The sequence below is a fragment of the Podarcis pityusensis genome (genome assembly GCF_964106645.2).
Source record: "Podarcis pityusensis genome assembly, chromosome: 17".
Classification (NCBI taxonomy): domain Eukaryota; kingdom Metazoa; phylum Chordata; class Lepidosauria; order Squamata; family Lacertidae; genus Podarcis; species Podarcis pityusensis.
Window position 1 is genome coordinate 34,707,766 of NC_138042.1, and position 21,431 is coordinate 34,729,196.

General features: G+C 43.4%; 1 protein-coding gene across 1 annotated transcript; it reads left to right on the top strand.

The window, feature by feature from the left end:
- Positions 1–5,013: 5,013 nt before the first annotated feature.
- Positions 5,014–20,345, top strand: SMU1 (SMU1 DNA replication regulator and spliceosomal factor). The gene is made up of 12 exons (XM_080986871.1): positions 5,014–5,163; positions 6,375–6,585; positions 7,488–7,640; positions 10,097–10,207; positions 10,906–11,034; positions 13,315–13,434; positions 14,934–15,050; positions 16,622–16,749; positions 16,829–16,955; positions 17,717–17,884; positions 18,257–18,409; positions 19,282–20,345. Exons 1-12 carry the CDS (start codon positions 5,138–5,140, stop codon positions 19,378–19,380), a joined length of 1,542 nt encoding a protein of 513 aa, XP_080842997.1. The 5' UTR covers positions 5,014–5,137; the 3' UTR covers positions 19,381–20,345.
- The last annotated feature ends 1,086 nt before the right edge of the window (positions 20,346–21,431 follow it).

Here is a 21,431-nt window from a genome sequence, read left to right on the forward strand (position 1 = left end):
AGGAAGCGAAACCATTTGAAGCAGAAAAGTGAGGGGTGGCAGAGGGCGCTGAACCATTTTGGTTCTGATCACTCTCCCAACCCATCCAAAATCTCATCTCAACAGTTTTTCTCCTGCCCAGTCTCCAAGACCAATCAGAAAAAAACATAGTTGGTAAACATAATTGCTGTGATTGCAGGGGAAGGGAGGTGTGTGGTTGTTTGCAGAAAGAAGCACCAGGCAGATCGATGGAATTATTTGGCATTCTTACCCAGAAGCCATTTTTCTCCACTTGAAATCTCTAGCCCTGGGCTTTATAGCTGTTATGTACTGAAGTTCTCACCGTGGGCCAGCAGGGGGATACTGTAGATAGTTCAGGTCCACATATGCAAATAAGGGATCGAAAGTGACATTCAGATAATTGGATAGTTACAGAAAGTTGTTACAGTTACATTGTACTGGAGCTCTATATAAGCAGGCTGGCTGAACCCTTCAGTCAGTTCTGTTCTGGCCTGTGAATAAACAAGAGCTGTTTGAAGAATCGCTGTGTTGTCTGATATGTTCACCCACAACTTAACAATAGCAGTTTAGCAGCAACTTGTGTTGGAAGGACATGTGTATGCTGCTATCCCATCAAATTTTCCCTTTTTTATTTAATGACTCTCAGAGAACGGTTGCTGCTCCTTCAAGCCCTGTACTAGGGAACTCTATGGCTCCTTCTATTCTTATTAAGGTTCCAGAGTGAACACAAAGGTTCAAATAATAGGAAATCAGTGAAGCCAAACAGGACTGGCACCAGACTTCAACGTGCTCTTAGCACAGTGCATCTTATTTGATACCATTTTAATCTAAATATTCACATCATTTTCCTAAAATGGCACCATGCTTGAGATTTTTGTCCATAATACATTTGCTTTATTGCAGTTGTTTTTATCAAATGCCTGACATTGGTGGGTTGCGTGAGGGGAAATATACCAAAGCTCATTCCAGGTAAGATTTGGTTGCTGATGGTGAGGAAGGACCTGACAAATGAGGGACCTAAGAATCAGCTATTCATGGATCTGGAACAGCTGCTGCTAACCCAAGTGAGAACTCTAAAGGGCCTTTTTCAGCAGTGATTGATTTGCCTGCTATGCCCTCTCCTGGAAAACAGAAACCTTACACCCATTAGACATGCATCAGTAAACTTCCAGATTATATAGTGGTGTTATGTACTGAGTTGAATAGGATCCAAATTGCAGCAGTCTGATTGGTCCTAGAACAATAGGATTCAGAATGCAGCAGTCTGATTGGTCCTATAACAATAGGATCCAGAATGCGGCAGTCTGATTGGTCCGCAGGAGCCACCCAATCCAACTTCAGGTGGAAGTGAATTCGCAACCTGATTGGCCTACAGGAGAATCCCGGAATTAGCCAATCACGTGGGGCCCATTGTGTAAATAATGTATATAAAGCAGACATTCCGGGAGAAATTCCATTCCTCACTACTATGAGCTGAATAAAGAGCATGAAATCCACACTCGACTCCGAGTATATTTCAAGTGGGGATGTGTATGTGAAGTTGCTCACATCAAGAAAGTTCGGAAACTTTAGCTGGTCCAGAATGTAGCTGACCAAGATTGGTTTCCAGGAGGAAAAATCTAAACTGGAAACGGAATTGTTAGAGCCTAAAACTAAAAATCTGTCAAGAATGTATAATTTGCTGTTGAAATGGAATACACAGGATGAAATAGTCAAATCTGCTATGATTAAATGGGCGCAAGATGTTGGGCATAACATTATGTTTGCTGACTGGGAACGGTTATGGACCACAGGTATGAAATTTACGGCCTGTAACGCCTTAAGAGAAAATATAATGAAAATGATTTACAGGTGGTACTTAACCCCAGTCAAGCTAGCAAAAATTTATCATCTGCCTGATAATAAATGTTGGAAATGTAAAGAAAATGAAGGTACTTTCTTCCACCTTTGGTGGACGTGCCCAAAGATCAAGGCCTTCTGGGAAATGATATATAATGAATTAAAAAAGGTATTGAAATATACTTTCTTGAAGAAACCAGAGGCCTTCCTCTTGGGCATGGTCGGTCAATTGGTGCGAAGGGAAGACAGGAATTTTTTTATGTATGCGACAGCAGCAGCAAGAATACTCATTGGGAAATACTGGAAGACACAAGAATTGCCTACCCGAGAAGAATGGCAGAGAAAAGTGATAGACTATATGGAACTGGCTGAGATGACCGGCAGAATTCGAGATCAAGAAGAAGGGTCGATGGAAGAAGATTGGAAAAAATTTAAAACATATCTTCAGAAATACTGTAATATAAAAGAATGTTAGAAAAGGTTGGAGAAGAATATTAGACCGTATTGGCAGACAGAGTATAATGGAATAAGTAAATATGAAGTGTAAAATAAAAGATAGAGGAGAATTAAATATTTTTGAATGTTAAAATAAGCAAATGAAAAGAAGGTTAGAAGGATTTGCTGGAGATACGATTTGAATTAGAATACAAAGCAGAGAAGTGAGAGGAAGTCACGGAAATAAGTAAATGGGAAAACGGTTTTAATGGTTTAAGTTGAATTTTTCTTTTGTTATTTTTTACTGTGATTTTCTGTCTTGTGTATTTTTCTTTGTATTGTGTGTTTTTTTGTAGGATGTACGTGATTTGTTTTTCTTTTTTCACTTTTTTCTTTTTCTGTAATCTTAAAATTTGAATAAATATTTTAAAAACAGAATGTAGCTGACCAGTTAACTGTTGCCAGGCATATGGATTATATTTTACACCAGTATTGAGAAATCTGCCTTGGCTGCCCACTCGCATATGTGAATAAATTTCTACACAGTTTGGGTAGTTCTGTTCCTATAATTACCAACAAGAAAGCTTCTGGGTTTTGTTTTGTTTTTTACAAACGTTATTTAAAACATATTTTTCAATTCAATTCTCAGAAGGCTTTCTGTACGTTCTGAAATCTGGTGGGACTCCTCCTGCAGTTCCGTATGATTACGCCTGATTTGAGGGTCCATTGATGACAGCCTTAAGAACCAAATTGCAAACATCCCATACATTGCTTAAAGTGCAATTTGGGTTGCCACCTCAGCCTGACAAATTCGTTTGCTGCATCAACTGGGCAGAAAAAGTAGGACAGTAGAAAGCAGCCCCCACATTTATGCCAAATTTGAGGTTGTCTTTTAGAATGTTGTTTCTTTAGGGAAATCGCTCAGAAAGCTAATTTGCTGACAAATTATGGTAGGGTTTCTGAACAGGCAGGGATTTGCTTACAAGACCACACGGATTAGAATCTAATTTAGATTTGATGGGCCAGAAAGCAAAGCGCAGAGATGTTCTGTGACGTCACGAAGAGATGGTCCAATCGGGTGCAGCTGAAGTGGCTGTTGCCTAGAGAACTCGTGGCAACAGCAACTTTCGGCTCGTGACGTACAAGAACGCGGCGACTGCGGGAGAGCGTCGCATATAGGAACCGTCACGTGACCGCAAAAAAGAGGCGCGTCGCATTGTTTGCGTCGCTTCTAATCCGTAACGTAGAGATAGGAAAATGGAAGAGTCACAATTTTCAGAGGGAGAGAGGAGATGTAGTGGGTTTAACAAAAATAACGGTCTTGTGGCACCTGAAAGACTGGCCACGTTATTACAGTCTACTCTTCCCTGAATCAGAGTTCACTTAGAATAACAGAATCATAGAATTGTAGAGCTTGGAAGGGACCCCATCAGTAGCATGTAGTTACACATGGGTGAAAAAATAATAATAATGTTGGAGTCAAATGGCCATGGGATTCAAAAAGTACAGTCTGTAATTTCAGTTATTAGACCTGGCTTAAATGATTGCAAAACGAGCACAGGAATCCTTTAGAGAAGGCTGGGGAAAGCCAGCCAGATGAGCGGGGTATAAATAGTAAAACATTATAACATATTATTATTACTCTTCTACATTCCGACCCCCTCCACAGCTGTGCGTGTATATATTTCCTTGCAATATAGGATTTCACTTCATCTGATGAAACGGACTCTCTGGGGAAAGCTTTTTTCTTGTTTTCTTTAAGACACCACAAGGCTTACTTGTTTCCACAGCAGCAGCAGCAGTTTGCGACAACATAATATCATAAGTAGGGACGCGAGTGGCGCTGTGGGTTAAACCACAGAGTCTAGGGGTTGCCGATCAGAAGGTCGGTGGTTCGAATCCCTGCGACGGGGTGAGTTCCCGTTGTTCGGTCCCTGCTCCTGCCAACCTAGCAGTTCGAAAGCATGTCAAAGTGCAAGTAGATAAATAGGTACTGCTCCGGCGGGAAGGTAAACGGCATTTCCATGCGCTGCTCTGGTTCGCCAAAAGCGGCTTAGTCATGCTGGCCACATGGCTGTACGCCGGCTCCCTCGGCCAATAAAGCAAGATGAGCACCGCAACCCCAGAGTCGGCCACAACTGGACCTAATGGTCAGGGGTCCCTTTACCTTTAATATCATAAGTACCGATTAAGTTAACGTCTGTGATGAGAGAGGATGGAAACCGTTGCCTTTAATCTGAATCGAAGAATAACCGAGCAGTTCCATGTTGAAATTTCCCTTTATAGTCTGGAGAGGGGTTGCTATACATAAAATCTCGAAAGCAATTTCCATTGATTGAATTCAACGTGTATTTCTTATTTCCACTCTGGAGGTGTGTGGGGGTAGGTAGTGTGATGCCCCACACTGGTGTGGCAGGAGAGGATAGCAGGGAAGATTCAAGGGTAATCAAACAAATATCTAAAACATTTCACTGTAGCATAGTATCAGAAACATATTTTTTTTAATTGCAGAATTGGGATAGGCATCTTTTCAAAACGAGAGCAAGGGCATCGAGTGGTACTGGGAACAATCCTAGTTGCGTTTTCCAATGTATTTCTTACCGATGTGGGAGGGGGGGAATCGGCAAATTTTCATTCTGAAAGTGTGGCTCAGAGGGGGGGGGAAGTGTAAAGGAACCCGGAATTCCATAAACCTCGGCAGTCTACGGCCATAAGTCTATGAGGGTCGCGATAGGTCGCCTGAGGGGGGGGAATGACCCCGGAAGCGGATGTGCGCAGCGGAAGTGGCTGGGCGGAAGTGGCGGCTTGTTGCTGTGCGCCTGGGTTTGGAGTTCTCCGGGTGGCGACGGGCCGTTAGTTCATCATGTCGATCGAAATCGAGTCGTCGGAGTGAGTTCCCTGACTGGGCTCGGGGAGCGGGCGGCGTTGCTTTCGTGCCTCGGCGCCAGGCCCCTTCCATGCCCCGCGCCCGCGCCTTTGCCCTCTTCCGGCAGACCCATTTCTTGCTCGTGCCCGTCGGGGCCAGCTTCAAACACCCCCCGCTCCCGGGTTGCCGAGGGACCTTTTTCATAGCTTGGTTGCAGTTGCTGGTACTCGGTGCGGGTGCATTTGCTCTGAGGCCACGCGCGCAGACCTGCAGGGGGTTGGACTAGATGACCCTCGTGGTCTCTTAGGGCCGCGGGTGCCGCTGTGGTCAAAACCCAGTGCCGCATATACGTATAAACTAAATAATAAAATACAGTGGTACCTTGGGTTAAGTACTTAATTCGTTCCGGAGGTCCATTCTTAACCTGAAACTGTTCTGAACCTGAAGCACCACTTTAGCTAATGGGACCTCCTGCTGCTGCTGTGCCGCCGCCGTGCAATTTCTGTTCTTATCCTGAGGTAAAGTTCTTAACCTGAAGCACTATTTCTGGGTTAGCGGAGTCTGTAACCTGAAGTGAATGTAACCTGAAGCGTATGTAACCCGAGGTACCACTGTAATAATAATAGTAATAACAATAATAATAATAAATTTTATTTATATCCCGGCCAGCGGCGAGCTCAGGGTGGCTAACACCAATAAAATTACAGTAAAAACATACAGTGGTACCTCAGATTACAGACGCTTCAGGTTACAGACTCCGCTAATCCAGAAATAGTACCTCAGGTTAAGAACTTTGCTTCAGGATGAGAACAGAAATCGTGCTCCGGCGGCATGGCAGCAGCGGGAGGCCCCATTAGCTAAAGTGGTGCTTCAGGTTCAGAACAGTTTCAGGTTAAGAATGGACCTCCAGAACGAATTAAGTACTTAACCCAAGGTACCACTGTATTTTGCTAGGTGTTATGTACCATCTATAAAACATCTTTAGAATTTTTTCCTTTATGGCATCGCAAGCCGTAAATCACCAATTCTCATTCCATAATTTCCCCCATGATGATAATTGTGGGGTCTTCTAAGTCCTGAGTGCACCTCTTAGCTTTGAACCAGGATCTGATAAGTTTGAGGAAATGGACTGCTTATTCATTGGCTGCTGTATTTCCCCCCTTATTGCTCTGTATATGTCCTAGGACTGCACACACATACAAAATTTATTGCTGCTCCTGTTTATTTCGCTCAGTGTTATCCGACTGATTATGCAGTACCTGAAGGAGAACAGTCTGCATCGTGCCTTGGCCACTCTACAGGAAGAGACCACAGTGTCACTGAACACAGTGGACAGCATTGAGAGTTTTGTTGCAGATATTAACAGTGGCCATTGGGACACAGTACTGCAGGCAATACAGTCATTAAAACTACCAGACAAAACACTTATTGATCTGTATGAGCAGGTAAGCATGCTTTCTACAGTAATATTAGTTCATGTCTGATAGCACCTTTATCATTCACCAGAAAATAAATGGATTGTCTCTTTCTCTGTAGCTTTGCATTTATAGTTTTATCTCTGTGAAGATGTAATGAGTTCCAACTAAGACTAAAATATTAGGTTTGAGAACAGTTGAACCAACTTTTTTCTGATGTTTGCTGTTTTAATTTTTTTACACTAATATATTTTGCAAGGAAATACATTGCAAGTTCATTAAAAAGTTAAGCTTTTAAAATACATGTACTGAAAAATAACAGTGGCATTAAAATGCTGTTACATTCTCAGTTTTTAAAAGGCTGTCAGAATAAATAATTATTCACCTGTCTTCTAGACGTATGGTGGCTCATAAGGGTACTATTTCTCAGCCTGCTCCTACTAAATACCAACCAAACCGTAGATGGAGATTATATCTATAATTGTTTCCCATCATCATGTGCTGACGATAATATTATAGCCTCAAATTCTGTTGTTTCCACATCAGTGTCGTTGGCTGTTTGTGGTGAAGGGAAGGCATCTGTTTGTACTCGTACCTGTAATTCAAAAAACTAGCCTCATATCATAAATGGAGTCTCATAAAGTGAGACTGGGTAGATGCTGGAAGCATATTAATCTGGTCTTGATGCATTCAGGTGGGGTTCAGGGGTGACTCTCCTAGTATCAGTTGACTAATCCTTGTCATAATAAAGGCCAACTGAGCAAGATACGGATTTTGGTTATCTGAACCACTACTCCATTTCTGAAACCCGCATACTTAAGCTGCCTGAAACTTTGATCTTCTGTTTGTGCAGCTTGCTCTTCTACTGAATATGCATACCACATTAAACATTAATGCTGCTTACTAATGCTGTTTTTCTTCTGATATTTCAGGTAGTTTTGGAATTGATAGAGCTTCGTGAATTGGGTGCTGCCAGATCTCTCCTGAGACAAACTGACCCAATGATCATGCTAAAGCAAACTCAGCCAGAGCGTTACATCCACCTTGAAAACCTTTTGGCCAGGTCCTATTTTGATCCTCGTGAGGTATGCCTATACTAATCAAAAATCTATTTTTATATACAGTGGTACCGTGGTTCTCAAATTTAATCCGTTCCCGAAGTCCGTTCCAAAACCAAGGTGCGCTTTCCCATAGAAAGTAATGCAAAATGGATTAATCCGTTCCAGACTTTTAAAAACAACTCCTAAAACAGCAGTTTAACATGAATTTTACTATCTAACGAGACCATTGATCCATAAAATGAAAGCAATAAACAATGTACTGCCAGTCACAAAATCAATCAATCAATCAGTAGCTGAACTGGATTCCACACAGTCACAAAAAAAGAGCCGCAAAAATGCAAAATAGCAAAAACAGACCTCAGCGTAACACTCAAAATGGAAGTGTGGCACTCAAAACGGAACACGTTCGGCTTCCAAAAAAAGTTCGTGAACTGGAACACTTACTTCCGGGTTTGCAGTGTTTGGGTTCCAAGTTGTTTGAGTACCAAGGTGTTTGAGAACCAAGGTGCCACTGTATGTGTTACATAGCGTTTCAATTGATAATGGAAGTTACCTTGATGGAGAATGGGCTCTCCCGGCTCTCCCTCACTGAAAGTCTTTGGACTGGACTGGACAGCCATCTGCTGCGAATGCTGTAGCTCTTGGTTGCCTACAGTGAGTAGGGCATTAGACTAGTTCGCCTCCAAGGTCCCCTTCAATTTTATGATCCTCATACGGATTAGGAATTCCATCATGTTTTCAGCAATTTGCTTTTTTGAGTAAGTGGCCTGAGAGTGTTGGGTTGGTGTAGTGGTTCTAGGGGTTGCTCGTGCGTAAGCCGGTGCAAACACCTGGCTAGGTTGCCTGAGTGAACCTTTTCCGTCCGGACAGCCACTCACCCGTGGCTGTCTCAATCGCTGGTAGAATCCGTCAGTGGGCGTTTCTTAAACTTCTTCCAGCAAAGAAGCTCTTTGACGCCTAGTCTCCTCCTACTCTCTCTGCGCGAAAGCCTTCTGCGCAAGGAGGGCGTGGGCAGCGGAGGACCTCTACTCTCCCCGCTGGTCCCCGGCAAGGAGTCATGGGACCGCCTCGCCGCTTCCCCCATCTGCCCCCTTTCTCCACTGGTGCTACGCTGATTCTCTTCCCCAGAAGATGGGCTGCCTCTCCCAATCCCGGGACGCTCTCCGGAATCCCTCTGGATTTTGCTCTCTCCCTCTGGCACTGATGGCAGTTCCCTGACAGTTGGTACCATCAGGCCTCATTTGGGGGGTTCTCTACCTCTCTTTTCAATGGGAACCAGTGAAGGCGGTGAGCGTCCTGTGTGAGTGTCTGGAGGTGGTTGGAGGATGGATGGCGGCTAACAGGTTGAGGTTGAATCCTGACAAGACAGAAGTACTGTTTCTGGGGGACGGGGCAGGCGGCTGTGGGGGACTCCCTAGTCCTGAATGGGATAACTGTGCCCTTGAAGGACCAGGTGCACAGCCTGGGAGTCATTTTGGACTCACAGCTGTCCATGGAGGCACAGGTCAATTCTGTGTCCAGGGCAGCTGTCTACCAGCTCCACCTGGTACGCAGGCTGAGACCCTATCTGCCCACAGACTGTCTTGCCAGAGTGGTGCATGCTCTGGTTATCTCCGGCTTGGACTATTGAAATACGTGGGACTGCCTTTGAAGGTGACCCGGAAACTGCAACTAATCCAGAATGCGGCAGCTAGACTGGTGACTGGGGGCGGCCGCCGAGACCACATAACACCGGTCTTGAAAGACCTACATTGGCTCCCAGTACGTTTCCAAGCACAATTCAAAGTGTTGGTGTTGACCTTTAAAGCCCTAAACGGCCTTGGTCCAGTATACCTGAAGGAGCGTCTCCACCCCCATTGTTCTGCCCGGACACTGAGGTCCAGCGCCGAGGGCCTTCCTGCAATTCCCTCACTACAAGAAGCAAAGTTACAGGGAACCAGGCAGAGGGCCGTCTCAGTAGTGGCGCCCGCCCTGTGAAACGCCCTCCCATCAGATGTCAAAGAAATAAACAACTATTGGACTTTTAGAAGACAGCCCTGTTTAGGGAAGCTTTTAATACTGGATGAATCATTGTATTTTAATATTCTGCTGGAAGCCACCCAGAGTGGCTAGGGAAACCCAGCCAGATGGGTGGGGTATAAATAATAAATTCTTCTTCTTCTTCTTCTTCTTCTTCTTCTTATTATTATTATTATTATTATTATTGGGTTGTGGACTTGTGGAGACCTTCTTCCCTTGTGTTTGCTGTGCTCCAAATGATGCCTTCCACTCTCTGCTTTTCTGGTCTAAGTTTATGGGAGATGGAAACAGTACAAATCTCTGCTTTGCCTTAATGAGCAAAACAGATTGATAGCTATTGGATAAGTAGTTTTACTTCATTCAAACTGGGAAGAGTCTTACCTTTTTTTAGAACAGTTGCTCCTGCCAAGTTCCTTCAAGCCCTGAAAACTAAACTGAGGTATTCCGTTGTTCTGTGTTAGGCATACCCAGATGGGAGCAGCAAAGAGAAGCGGAGAGCTGCTATTGCCCAAGCCTTGGCTGGTGAAGTCAGTGTTGTGCCTCCATCTCGTCTTATGGCATTGCTGGGACAGGTATTCTCTCCCGCCCCCCCCCCCGAGACTTACATTGTATGAAACTGAAAATAGAGATCCTTATTCATGAACTTCTGAAAGGTCCAATATACCTGAAGGAGCATCTCCACTCCCATCGTTCTGCCCAGACACTGAGAGGGCCTTCTCTGGCAGTTCCCTCGCTGCGAGAAGTCAAGTTACAGGGAACCAGGCAGAGGGCCTTCTCAGTAGTGGCACCCGCCCTGTGGAACACCCTTCCTTCAGATGTCAAGGAAAGAAACAACTATCTGACTTTTAGAAGACATCTGAAGGCAGCCCTGTTTAGGGAAGCTTTTATTGTTTAATAGGTTATTCTATTTTAATATTCTGTTGGAAGCCGCCCAGAGTGGCTGGGGAAACCCAGCCAGATGGGCAGGTTAGAAATAAATTATTATTATTATTATTATTATTATTATTATTATTACTATTATTATTTCACATTTCCAGTTCACATTTCAAAAGATTCTTTTCCTGGGATGGATTTAATAAATTAGTCTCAAGAACAAATCTATGTTCACAGACCCTTCTGCAGTGTAGGTAGATGATCATATTCAAGTTTTTACCACTAAAGAAAGGTCACAGCTGATGTTTGAGATGCAACTTCCCAATGTAAGGAATATCAATGTAAGGAATATTTAAACAGTTACCAAGATCTGTGCTTTAATCCTCTGATTTCTCAGGCACTGAAATGGCAACAGCACCAGGGACTCCTTCCTCCTGGTATGACAATTGATTTGTTCCGAGGCAAAGCAGCTGTCAAAGATGTTGAAGAGGAAAAGTTCCCCACACAACTGAGTCGGCATATTAAAGTGAGTCCCTAATTACCACTTGCGAGGAATGGGCCAGATTCTTCTTGAATTGTTGGCGTCCATCTGTCTCGAGAGACAATGGAGTACGTCTCCGAGGGTGAAGTCAAACCGCTGCCTTAGCAGCACCGAAGTGACTTCCCCTGGGCACATACCTGGAGTTTATTTAAGTAACATATCAAGGATACAGTACAGTCGTACCTTGGTTTTCGAACAGCTTAGTTCTCGAACGTTTTGGCTCCCAAATGCTGCAAACCTGGAAGTGGCTGTTCTGGTTTGCAAACTAGTTTTGGAAGCCGAACATCCGACGGGGCTTCCGATTGGCTGCAGGAGATTCCTGTAGTTACATTCGAGATTGCTGACGGCTCTTGACTTTCAATCCCCTACATTTTAGTGATTAGTAATAATACCAGTTTTGAAATCCTCCTTGCATGCCCGTAAGCTCTGAAAAGCACACTTTCTCTCATTGATGCCAATTTATATATATCTTGTAGATTCTGTTGCATGAAATGCAAAATAGACGTGTCTTTTCATCTGGCTTTTGAGTCATATGGAACTTGGGCTGGATCTAGACACATAAAAAAAAAGTTTCAGGAAAACACGTTGTAAACCTCATAATGGGAACTCACGTTGCCAAAGACAGATTTCTACATTGCCATCTGCTGACATAGTGCTATAATGCATTTTAAATGCTTTTAAAAAAACCTAATGTAGCCGAGTCCTTGGTCTGAATACCTGCTGTATTTAAACACACAAGCAAGTTGATGAACACATTTGTAGCCTTTCTCATTTTTATATTTGTAGCTGATATTGGACTAGAAATCAACTGAGATCACTGGATGAAATAATTATTTTAACTGAAACTGTTTTTAGAAAAAAATAAATAAAGAGTTGTCCAGTAGCGCCTTAGAGACCAATTAAGTTTGTTCTTGGTATAATCTTTTGTGTGCATGCACACTTCTTCAGATACATGCACATGAAAGCTTATACCAAGAACAAACTTATGTGGGCTCTAAGGTGCTACTGGACAATTTATTTTTTTATATATTTTGACTGCATCAGACCAACATGGCTACCTACCTGTTTTTAGAATGTTTTAACTGTTTCAGAATGCTTTTTTTAAAAAGTGACTGTGTTTGCCTCCCTGGGCTACTTTGAGAGCAAAGACAGGATATAAATCAGATTATTAAACTAAAGTGATTAGATTAAGTTAAATTAAAGATGCATTTTTTGACTCACTTGCATACCAGACATGTACCCAAGAATGCTAAGGGGGTTTGTTATGTTTCTTGCTCAAAATGGCATCCAGTGGTGATTGATTCCTTCCATCCACCTGTAGAGGGAGAATATAAAATAGGATTTTTATGATGAAGGTAACTTTCTTTGGCTAGGTTGAAAGCCATGAACCAAAGCATATACATAGTAATAGGGTTCAATCCAGATTTGCCCCTCTGCTAGCGCCGAATTTGCCCCTCTGCTACCGCCTGAGATCCAGCAGAGGCTTCCTGCTAGAGAAAGGGGGTCAGATGATCTCCCCCAATTCTCTCGCAAGCACTACCTCTTACACGTTCCTACTCTCAGAGCAGCTTCTCAGGGCACTGCAGGGAGAAGAAGGAATTGGTGAAAATCACCTCTCTGCTCCATTTCTCCAGCAGGAGCTGTACGCTGTGCAATACAAATATGTATCCAACCTATTTTAGTTTAATTTCTGGAAGTTATTCTGGAAGTCAATTTCTGGAAGCTTTATTGGCCGAGGGAACTGGTGTACAGCTTCCGGGTCATGTGGCCAGCATGACTAAGCCGCTTCTGGTGAACCAGAGCAGCACACGGAAACACCGTTTACCTTCCCGCCGGAGCGGTAACTATTTATCTACTTGTACTTTGACGTGCTTTCGAACTGCTAGGTTGGCAGGAGCAGGGACAGAGCAATGGGAGCTCACTCCGTCGCGGGGATTCGAACCGCCGACCTTCTGATCGGCAAGTCATAGGCTCTGTGGTTTAACCCACAGCGCCACCTGTGTCCCTAACAGCAGTTAGGCTTTCATAAATATTTCATATTAAATTGGTACAAAATCTGTATGCTGCAAGCATTGTGGATACTTTTCCTCATTGAGAAAGAAATGCACATTTTTTTAAAATAGCCACAGAGTTTGAGCACTTAATGTGATGTGAGGGCTGTTTTATCATTATTTAGTCAAGGATAGTATCCTATTCCAGTGTCAGAGGGTTATTTATATGAAATTGGCATTGCGTGAAATCCTTCTTTTTGTTCCCTTAAAACAGTTTGGCCAGAAGTCTCATGTGGAGTGTGCTCGATTTTCCCCAGATGGTCAGTATCTGGTCACTGGCTCTGTTGATGGGTTCATTGAAGTATGGAACTTCACCACTGGCAAAATAAGGAAGGTAAAACACTGCATGGCCTTTCAAGTGGATTTTTTTAAAAAAATAATATTTATTAAAAAGCTTTTCCAACAATTTAAACACTACAAAAAAAACAAAACCATACAATACAAAAACACTACATAACACTAACACATTAACCTAACAAAACATAACAAAAACAATTTAAAACACATCAAACAATTTCAAAATCTTATATTTCATTCACTTGTTTCAACAACTTCCTCACACCTCCCTTTTTGTATTCCACTTCTATTAATTGTTTCAGCAATTCCTTTCCATCTTCAGGCCTTTCAAGTGGATTGTTCAGTACATAGTTTGTGTTTTGACAGTAAAGCCCTCAGCTTGCATTCATTTAACTTGTGCGCATTCAGATTTAGACAATAAAATAAAACAAGGGAGGGGGGAATGAAGGGGGCAACATTCTGGGGGAAATTACTTTGGCAATCCCACCCACCATTGAACCCAATGGGCTTTGACTATCTATGATTTTGGCATTAGGAGTGAGCCCCAGAACATAACCCCCACGTAAGTTGTGGGCTTACTGTACTAAATTCAGGTAAATAAGCAACGTTTATGATTTGTGTAGTTTCCCCAGTGGAACTGGAGTGTAAATGGGAGCTCTGAATGCACAGTGCATTTGAATTTTAAAACAATACAAATTTGACACTTGTCAGCATCATTTTCAAGACTGAGCAACTTGTTCAAGGTCCCAGGGCGGTCTGCAGCAATTTGAAATACAACACTAAAAACATTTAAAACGTACAATTACAAGAAAAATGGAATCACAAAAAATAGGGTGGGTTCTGAAAATATAAGTCTCAAGTGACAAAGATGTTATGTAGGCTTCCAAACCAAGTGTTTTTGGGAATCCTGCTTTTACCATGTAACACCTAGTGCTAGATTTGGTAGACTAAATCTTGGTTTAATTGCATTAAGAAGATGCATCTTCTATTATAAAGAATCTCATGTGGCAGACCTAAGAAAGGCTCCTAACTTTGAGCTCCACTGCTAGTCACATTAGTAAGGTAAAGGAAAAGGACCCCTGGACAGTTAAGTCCAGTCAGAAGCATCTGTGGGGTTGTGGCAGTCATCTCACTTCAGCTAAGGGAGCCGGCGTTTGTCCACAGACAGCTTTCCAGGTCATGTGGCCAGCATGACTGAACCGTTTATGTCACAACGGGACATTCCAACACAAGCCGTTTACCTTCCCGCCACAGCAGTACCTATTTATCTACTTGCACTGGTGTGCTTTCGAACTGCTAGGTTGGCAGGAGCTGGGACAGAGCAACGGGAGCTCACCCCATCACAGGGATTTGAACTGCTGACCTTCTGATCAGCAAGCCCAAGAGGCTCAGTGGTTTGGGCCACAGTGCCATTAGACAGTACTGTTTAGACATGAATAAGTCAGCTCCTTTGGTATGACTGTTATGCGCATTGCTGTTCCCGGTGGCTCTTGTTTCTCCTTCAGTGACTGATCCTTTGTTCATTACTTCATCTAGGATCTGAAGTACCAAGCTCAGGATAACTTTATGATGATGGATGATGCGGTTCTATGCATGTGTTTCAGTAGGGATACAGAAATGCTGGCAACTGGAGCGCAGGATGGGAAGATCAAGGTATGCACTTTGGGGAATGAGAGGACAGAAAACCGATCCAGAGAGGTGATCTTAAGCCATGTTTCCTAAACGTCTGAGAGCTGAGGCCTACTTATTTCTGAATGAAAACAAGATTCACTGTTATACCCAGAAAGGGTAAGATTGGTCTAGCGCAGGGATCAGCAAACTACGGCCCACGGGCTGAATCAGGCCCAATTGCCTTCAGGATCTGGCCCACGGACCGTCTGTGGATCAGCGTGGGGTTTCTGTTCGTTCGGGCTGCGCCATTCCATCCCCCCCCCACTACAGCGGCGCCACCTCCCTCCCTCCTCCTGGCTTCTCCCCGCCCTTCCTAGAGGAGGAAGGGGGCTGGCTGAGCGCCATTTTAAGCAGCCCCTCTCTGCCGCTCATCTTCCCGCCACTGCTGCCGCCCTGGTGCTCCTGTGGGTCAGAGAGCAGAGCAGACAAGCTCACTGCCTACCCACGAGAAGCAGCGGCGGTGGCGGCAGCCCCTGGGAAGGTAACAGCAGCGGCTGGGGGTGGGGAGGAGGACTGCTTCCCCCCCTAGCCTCTTTTTCCAGCTCCCCCCCCCACACACCCCAGTGCTCCTTCTCTGGCCTGCTACAAGGTCTGAGGGACAGTGGACTGGCCCACAGCTAAACAAAATTGCCTTCTCCTGGTCTAGTGTCTCTGCAGTCTCTTTCCTGATTGGAAGGCTTGTAGGTAGGGAGCTGTGCCTCATGAAGGTACATTACAGACACCTCCCTTGGGGGAGGGTGTCATTCTGCTGCTTCTCTCCATCAGGAATCATCAAACAATTCTGTCACAACTGACGGAAAGACATAGCAGAATTACTTACCTTCTCACTCCACGGACGCTGATTTGAAAGGACGCAAGGCCATAACAGTAACTCATGCAAAAATATCGGGCAGCTTCCTCTATGGCCAAAAGTTTGGGGTTCACAATAGTCTGTCTGTCTGATTGTGATTCTCTTGCAGACCACAGTTTCATTATGCAGTTACAGACCCAGTAAGAACAAATTAAAACATCCAAATCATGCAAGTTCTAACATACGATAAATTAAAATAGGTGGGATGTATATAAACTAGGGACAGAAACAATGATACAGTGGTGCCTTGCAAGACGAAATTAATCCGTTCCGCGAGTCTCTTCGTCTTGCGGTTTTTTCGTCTTGCGAAGCACGGCTATTAGCGGCTTAGCGACTATTAGCGGCTTAGCGGCTATTAACGGCTTAGCGGCTTTAAGAAAAAGGAAACAAACTCGCAAGAACTCGCAAGACGTTTCGTCTTGCGAAGCAAGCCCATAGAGAAATTCGTTTTGCGGAACGACTCAAAAAACGGAAAACTCTTTCGTCTACCGAGTTTTTCGTCTTGCGAGGCATTCGTCTTGCGGGGCACCACTGTACAATGAAATTAAGAGAATTCCTTTACGAGTCTTGTTATAAGAAAAAGGAAAATCAGCAGGATCTTCTCATGTTTTTATAACAGTCAATAACAAGAAATTCCAACTAGCCTGAAGTTGGTGGCTTTCCAAATTGCACATGATTTTCTATTTCCCTCTCCTCTACCCAGGTTTGGAAGATTCAGAGTGGGCAGTGTTTGAGGCGATTCGAAAGAGCACACAGCAAAGGTGTCACCTGCCTGAGTTTTTCAAAGGACAGCAGTCAGATTCTTAGTGCCTCTTTTGACCAGACAATCAGGTACCTTTCATTTTGCTAAGTTTTGCTATTCAGCCTTACTTGGTTGGGCGACATTAATATAGCTTTTATTCTGCGGCAGGATTCATGGCTTGAAGTCTGGCAAGACTCTCAAAGAATTTCGTGGTCATTCGTCATTTGTTAACGAAGCCACATTTACACAGGATGGGCATTACATTATCAGCGCATCTTCGGATGGCACTGTGAAGGTAAGATCAGCCTACTGGCCTTTGGTAGTTGTTTATTTGCTTGGTTAGCTGAAGTGTTTGCTCATTTCACTTTTGTAAAGAGAATTCTCACCAGCTTGGATTGCGGAAGTAAAACATACATTTAATACTTTCTATATCACAAGTCTTCTCTGCCTGTTGCAGCTTCTTAAAATATTATGAACTAGCATTTCTCTGAAGGGATGCCATAGTTGAAGCCAAGCTGTTTTCTAGAAGCATTGTATATACTTATTTGATTAATCAGCTGTTTAATAGGTTGTATTTTTTGCTTGTTTTAAATACCAGACTGGACCTTCAGTACCAGACCTTAACCACCAATTACGGACCGGCTTTTTAAAATAAAAAAGTAGACCATCATCATTATTTTAAACTAGTAAAACAAAAAAATCAGTGCAATTCTGAAAAGTTTAATCTGCCATCATGATTCATAATGGCATCCAACTGTATCAAAACACAAACGAAAACCTGCTCCTTGATTACAGGAGCCACCATGCAAATTTGGTTGTATTTTAAGAAGTGTCGACGTGCATAGCAAACAAGCAACTTTCCAAAATATATAGTACATTTATATGTCTATGTTTTGAAGGGATGTGGTCCTCACCATATCGTGAAGCATTACTATCACTCTGCAGAACTGGGATTCCATTTCTTGGCATGCTGCTAAGGTGTGACAGAACTCTGGAGCTGGGCTTATATATGTTATGTGACTGTACTGATCTTTTCTCCTTTGTTCTGTTTTCCAGGTTTGGAATATGAAGACTACGGAGTGTTGTAACACTTTCAAATCACTCGGCAGCACAGCTGGGACAGACATCACCGTCAACAGTGTGGTTTTGCTGCCTAAGAATCCGGAACACTTTGTTGTTTGCAACAGATCAAACACAGTTGTCATTATGAATATGCAGGGGCAGGTATATTATGGAGGATAATAGGTTTGAAATGACTTGGAACACAGCCTCTTGGATTTGGGAAGATTCTGTTTCTTTAGTCCAGATTCCTTCACTTCTCCCTTTCCAAATGTGACTAAATAGGATTCTGGACTCAATAAGTCTGATATTCTGGACTCCAAAAGTAATAATTGGAAGCCCTGTCCTCATTAGCATTCTCAGCAGTGCTCAAGCAGAGAATATGGGATGGATCCCTGAGGGTTATGCTGCTTCTGTTTTCCCTTAGGTCTAATTATGTGTTGTTTGATCTATGGGATCTATCGGTATATTTCAAGCAATTCACTCACCCAACAAATGTGCAGCTGATTTAAATACCAATATATATTGACTTTGTAGATTGTGAGAAGCTTCAGCTCCGGTAAGAGGGAAGGTGGTGACTTTGTCTGCTGTGCCCTTTCTCCACGAGGCGAGTGGATCTACTGTGTGGGTGAAGACTTTGTGCTGTACTGTTTCAGCACAGTGACTGGCAAACTGGAGAGAACATTGACGGTGAGTAGCAGAGACGGCAGCATAAGATGCGATGGTGCGTGCGCAGGTCGCGTTTTGCCGCTTCCGCGCATGCGCATGACGTCATTTTGAGCGTCTGCGCATGCGCGAGCAGGGAAACCCGGAAGTAACGCGCTCCATTACTTCCGGGTTGCCGTGGAGTGCAACCTGAAAGCACTCAACCTGAAGCACATTCAACCCGAGGTATGACTGTATTTGTCACCTCTTCTATGGCAGGATGGGGAATCCCAGGCCTGGAGGTGAAATGTGGCCCTTGAGGCCTCTCTTATGCGGCCCCAGAACTCTCCCCACGCCACACATCCTTCCTAGTCATTCCACTCACCAGCCCCGTTTTGCATCCTCCTTGAGGGCTTTTTCCTGGCTGGGATGCATCCTTGAACTCTGATGGTGCCTGCTGCTTGCCCAGGTAGAAGATGGAGAGAGGGATGTGTATGTAAATGTGTGTAGAAACTAGCTTACTGCACAAAGGTAAAATTCCATTCATTGCTCCACCTCTTCCTGCCTCTGGCCCTAACTACCTCCGGCATGTAGTTCCCACAAGATTGTAGAGAAGGGATTGAGAAGCTCTTGCACTGGAAAAGTTTCCCCATGCCTGCCTTCTCTATGGCATCTTTGCTAGGCGGCTTATCCCCTATTTTCTTCTGCAAAGCTGTATAGACATGAATGACCTGGCAAATAACTTCCGATAAGCCTGCTTTAGAAGAACATTATCAGGCATATATATATTCCTCACTATGAACTGGGCAGGATGTACAAATTATTTCTGGGATGTTAATACTATGTCTTCACCCTTCACCCTTGCAGATTTCGAGTTAAATTCTACGAAAGATTAATTAACTTTCTTTTACACCCAGGTTCACGAAAAGGATGTTATTGGTATCGCTCACCATCCCCACCAGAACTTGATTGCTACCTATAGTGAAGATGGGCTGCTGAAACTCTGGAAACCATAAACTGATTTTTTAATTGCCTCCAGTGCATGGAGATCTTGAATGCAATGACACAGTGCGTTGCGGGGTGGTTTTGAGTTCCTAGGAGGTCCAAAAGTTATCTCAGCTGAATATTAATTTCATATTAAGATGTCCCAAAAAATTTGCAGTTTCTTTATTGCAAATAAATGCAATAAATCCAGTTAGTAGAATATTTGCTAGTTGCTTGCCCCGGTGTAGCACTTCGCTGCAAAGAAAAAAAAATCCTTTAAGATGTATTTCCTTTTTGCTGCTTATTAGGGACATTAACCATAATTCAGTTTGTTTTAATTGAATGAATGTTAAATGTAAATCTTGTTCTGGCTAAGGCAAAGTGAAGAAAAGCAAACATTTGGTGTTTCTGTGAAATTGATTTCATCCAAGTTCTGTCCCAACTATCCCTGTCTTTTACTTACAACATGGAAATAAGGTGTATTCTACTTAAAAGAGACAGATTTCTTGCCAAAGTTAAGCTTTTTAAAATTCCATCCGTTTTAATGGACATGTTAAGAAGATAATACGGTCCATTAACAGGCATGGGGCTTCAAAGCAATTAACTTTGGCTGGGTAGTGGATAAATCTTCTGAACTTCTCAAAATGAATACCCAGTAACGTTCTTGTGGATTTTTCTGCTCTGGGTAATACATTTGACTTTATTCTCCTTTTAAAATGTAGCTTTGTCTGGATTAGCTTAGAAAATATAGTTTTATAGATTTCGTTTTGCAATGTCCCAAAATATGTGTGAGCTTTAGTCCATCTTGCTTATTGTCCTAGTAAATAAGCCTCATCTAGCTAGTGTCTGGTCTTGATCTGAAGCCTGATGATCAAACTTGTTCAGTGGTCATTTTCTGATTTCTAGACTTGTGTAGCTTTTATTTGTAGCCATTTGTTTGGTGGCACTTTATTTTTTAAGTGTGCCTATTCTACAATAAAGTATTACTACAAAAGCATCTGCCTTGTGTAGGGGTCTAGCTTTCCTTTTTGAACTTGAGATTCTACTGTAAAGGCTGTTTTCCAGCCCTGGGAATGGTCACTGTTGTCAACACAGCTGCTGGCAGTTGCTTTCTTGAGTTGGGTCTCTTTGTACTTCACTACAGTGCAAGCAGCCACTTAGCATTCAAAATGTGATTAGGATCCTCACCTGATAACCTCCAGTTATCTGTTGCATGAACTAATTACGCTTACATATGTTGAGGCTGTTTAACACTGTTGCCTTATGTGTAGTTTTAACCAAGGGTTGTTCTTTATAAAGCAAATCATTGAGCATGTATCTGGTGCAATGGGACAGTGCACCTGGCTGTTAGGTTGGTAGTTCCTGCCCATCCAGGGACGGCTGTGGGCAGGATTCCTGTATTGTGGGGGGTTGGACTAGATGATCCTTGGGGTTCCTCCCAACTCTACAATTTTATGTGCTTTTCCTCCCAAGCGTTGGGAACCAGAGAGCAGGTTCTCTTATCCAATTCTTCTACAGTAGAAAGAAAAATAGGACAGATTTGCTACATATCCAACAGACCGATATAAGAAGAAGAGTAGAAGAGTTTGGATTTGATATCCTGCCTTTCACTCCCTTTAAGGAGTCTCAAAGCAGCTAACATTCTCCTTTCCCTTCCTCCCCCACAACAAACACTCTGTGAGGTGAGTGGGGCTGAGAGACTTCAGAGAAGTGTGACTAGCCCAAGGTCCCCCAGCAGCTGCATGTGGAGGAGCGGAGACGCGAACCCGGTTCCCCAGATTACGAGACTACCGCTCTTAACCACTACACCACACTGGCTCCCCAACATGCTAATAAAACATGCTAATATTGCAGTGTTTGGGTGGAAAGGCAGAGCCAGCTAAGCTCTTCTGGAGCAGATAGGACTACAACCCCCATAATTCCTTATCCCATTAGCTATGCTGGCTGGCATTTTTGCCTGTTTTGAATTGGCTTGGGGGGAAGTTGTGTTAGTTCAACCTCACTATCCACCCTTCCATTTTAAAAGAGAAGTGCCCTGAGGCTGCATATGAGGTGTTACCTAGAATCAGAGTTGGAAGGAACA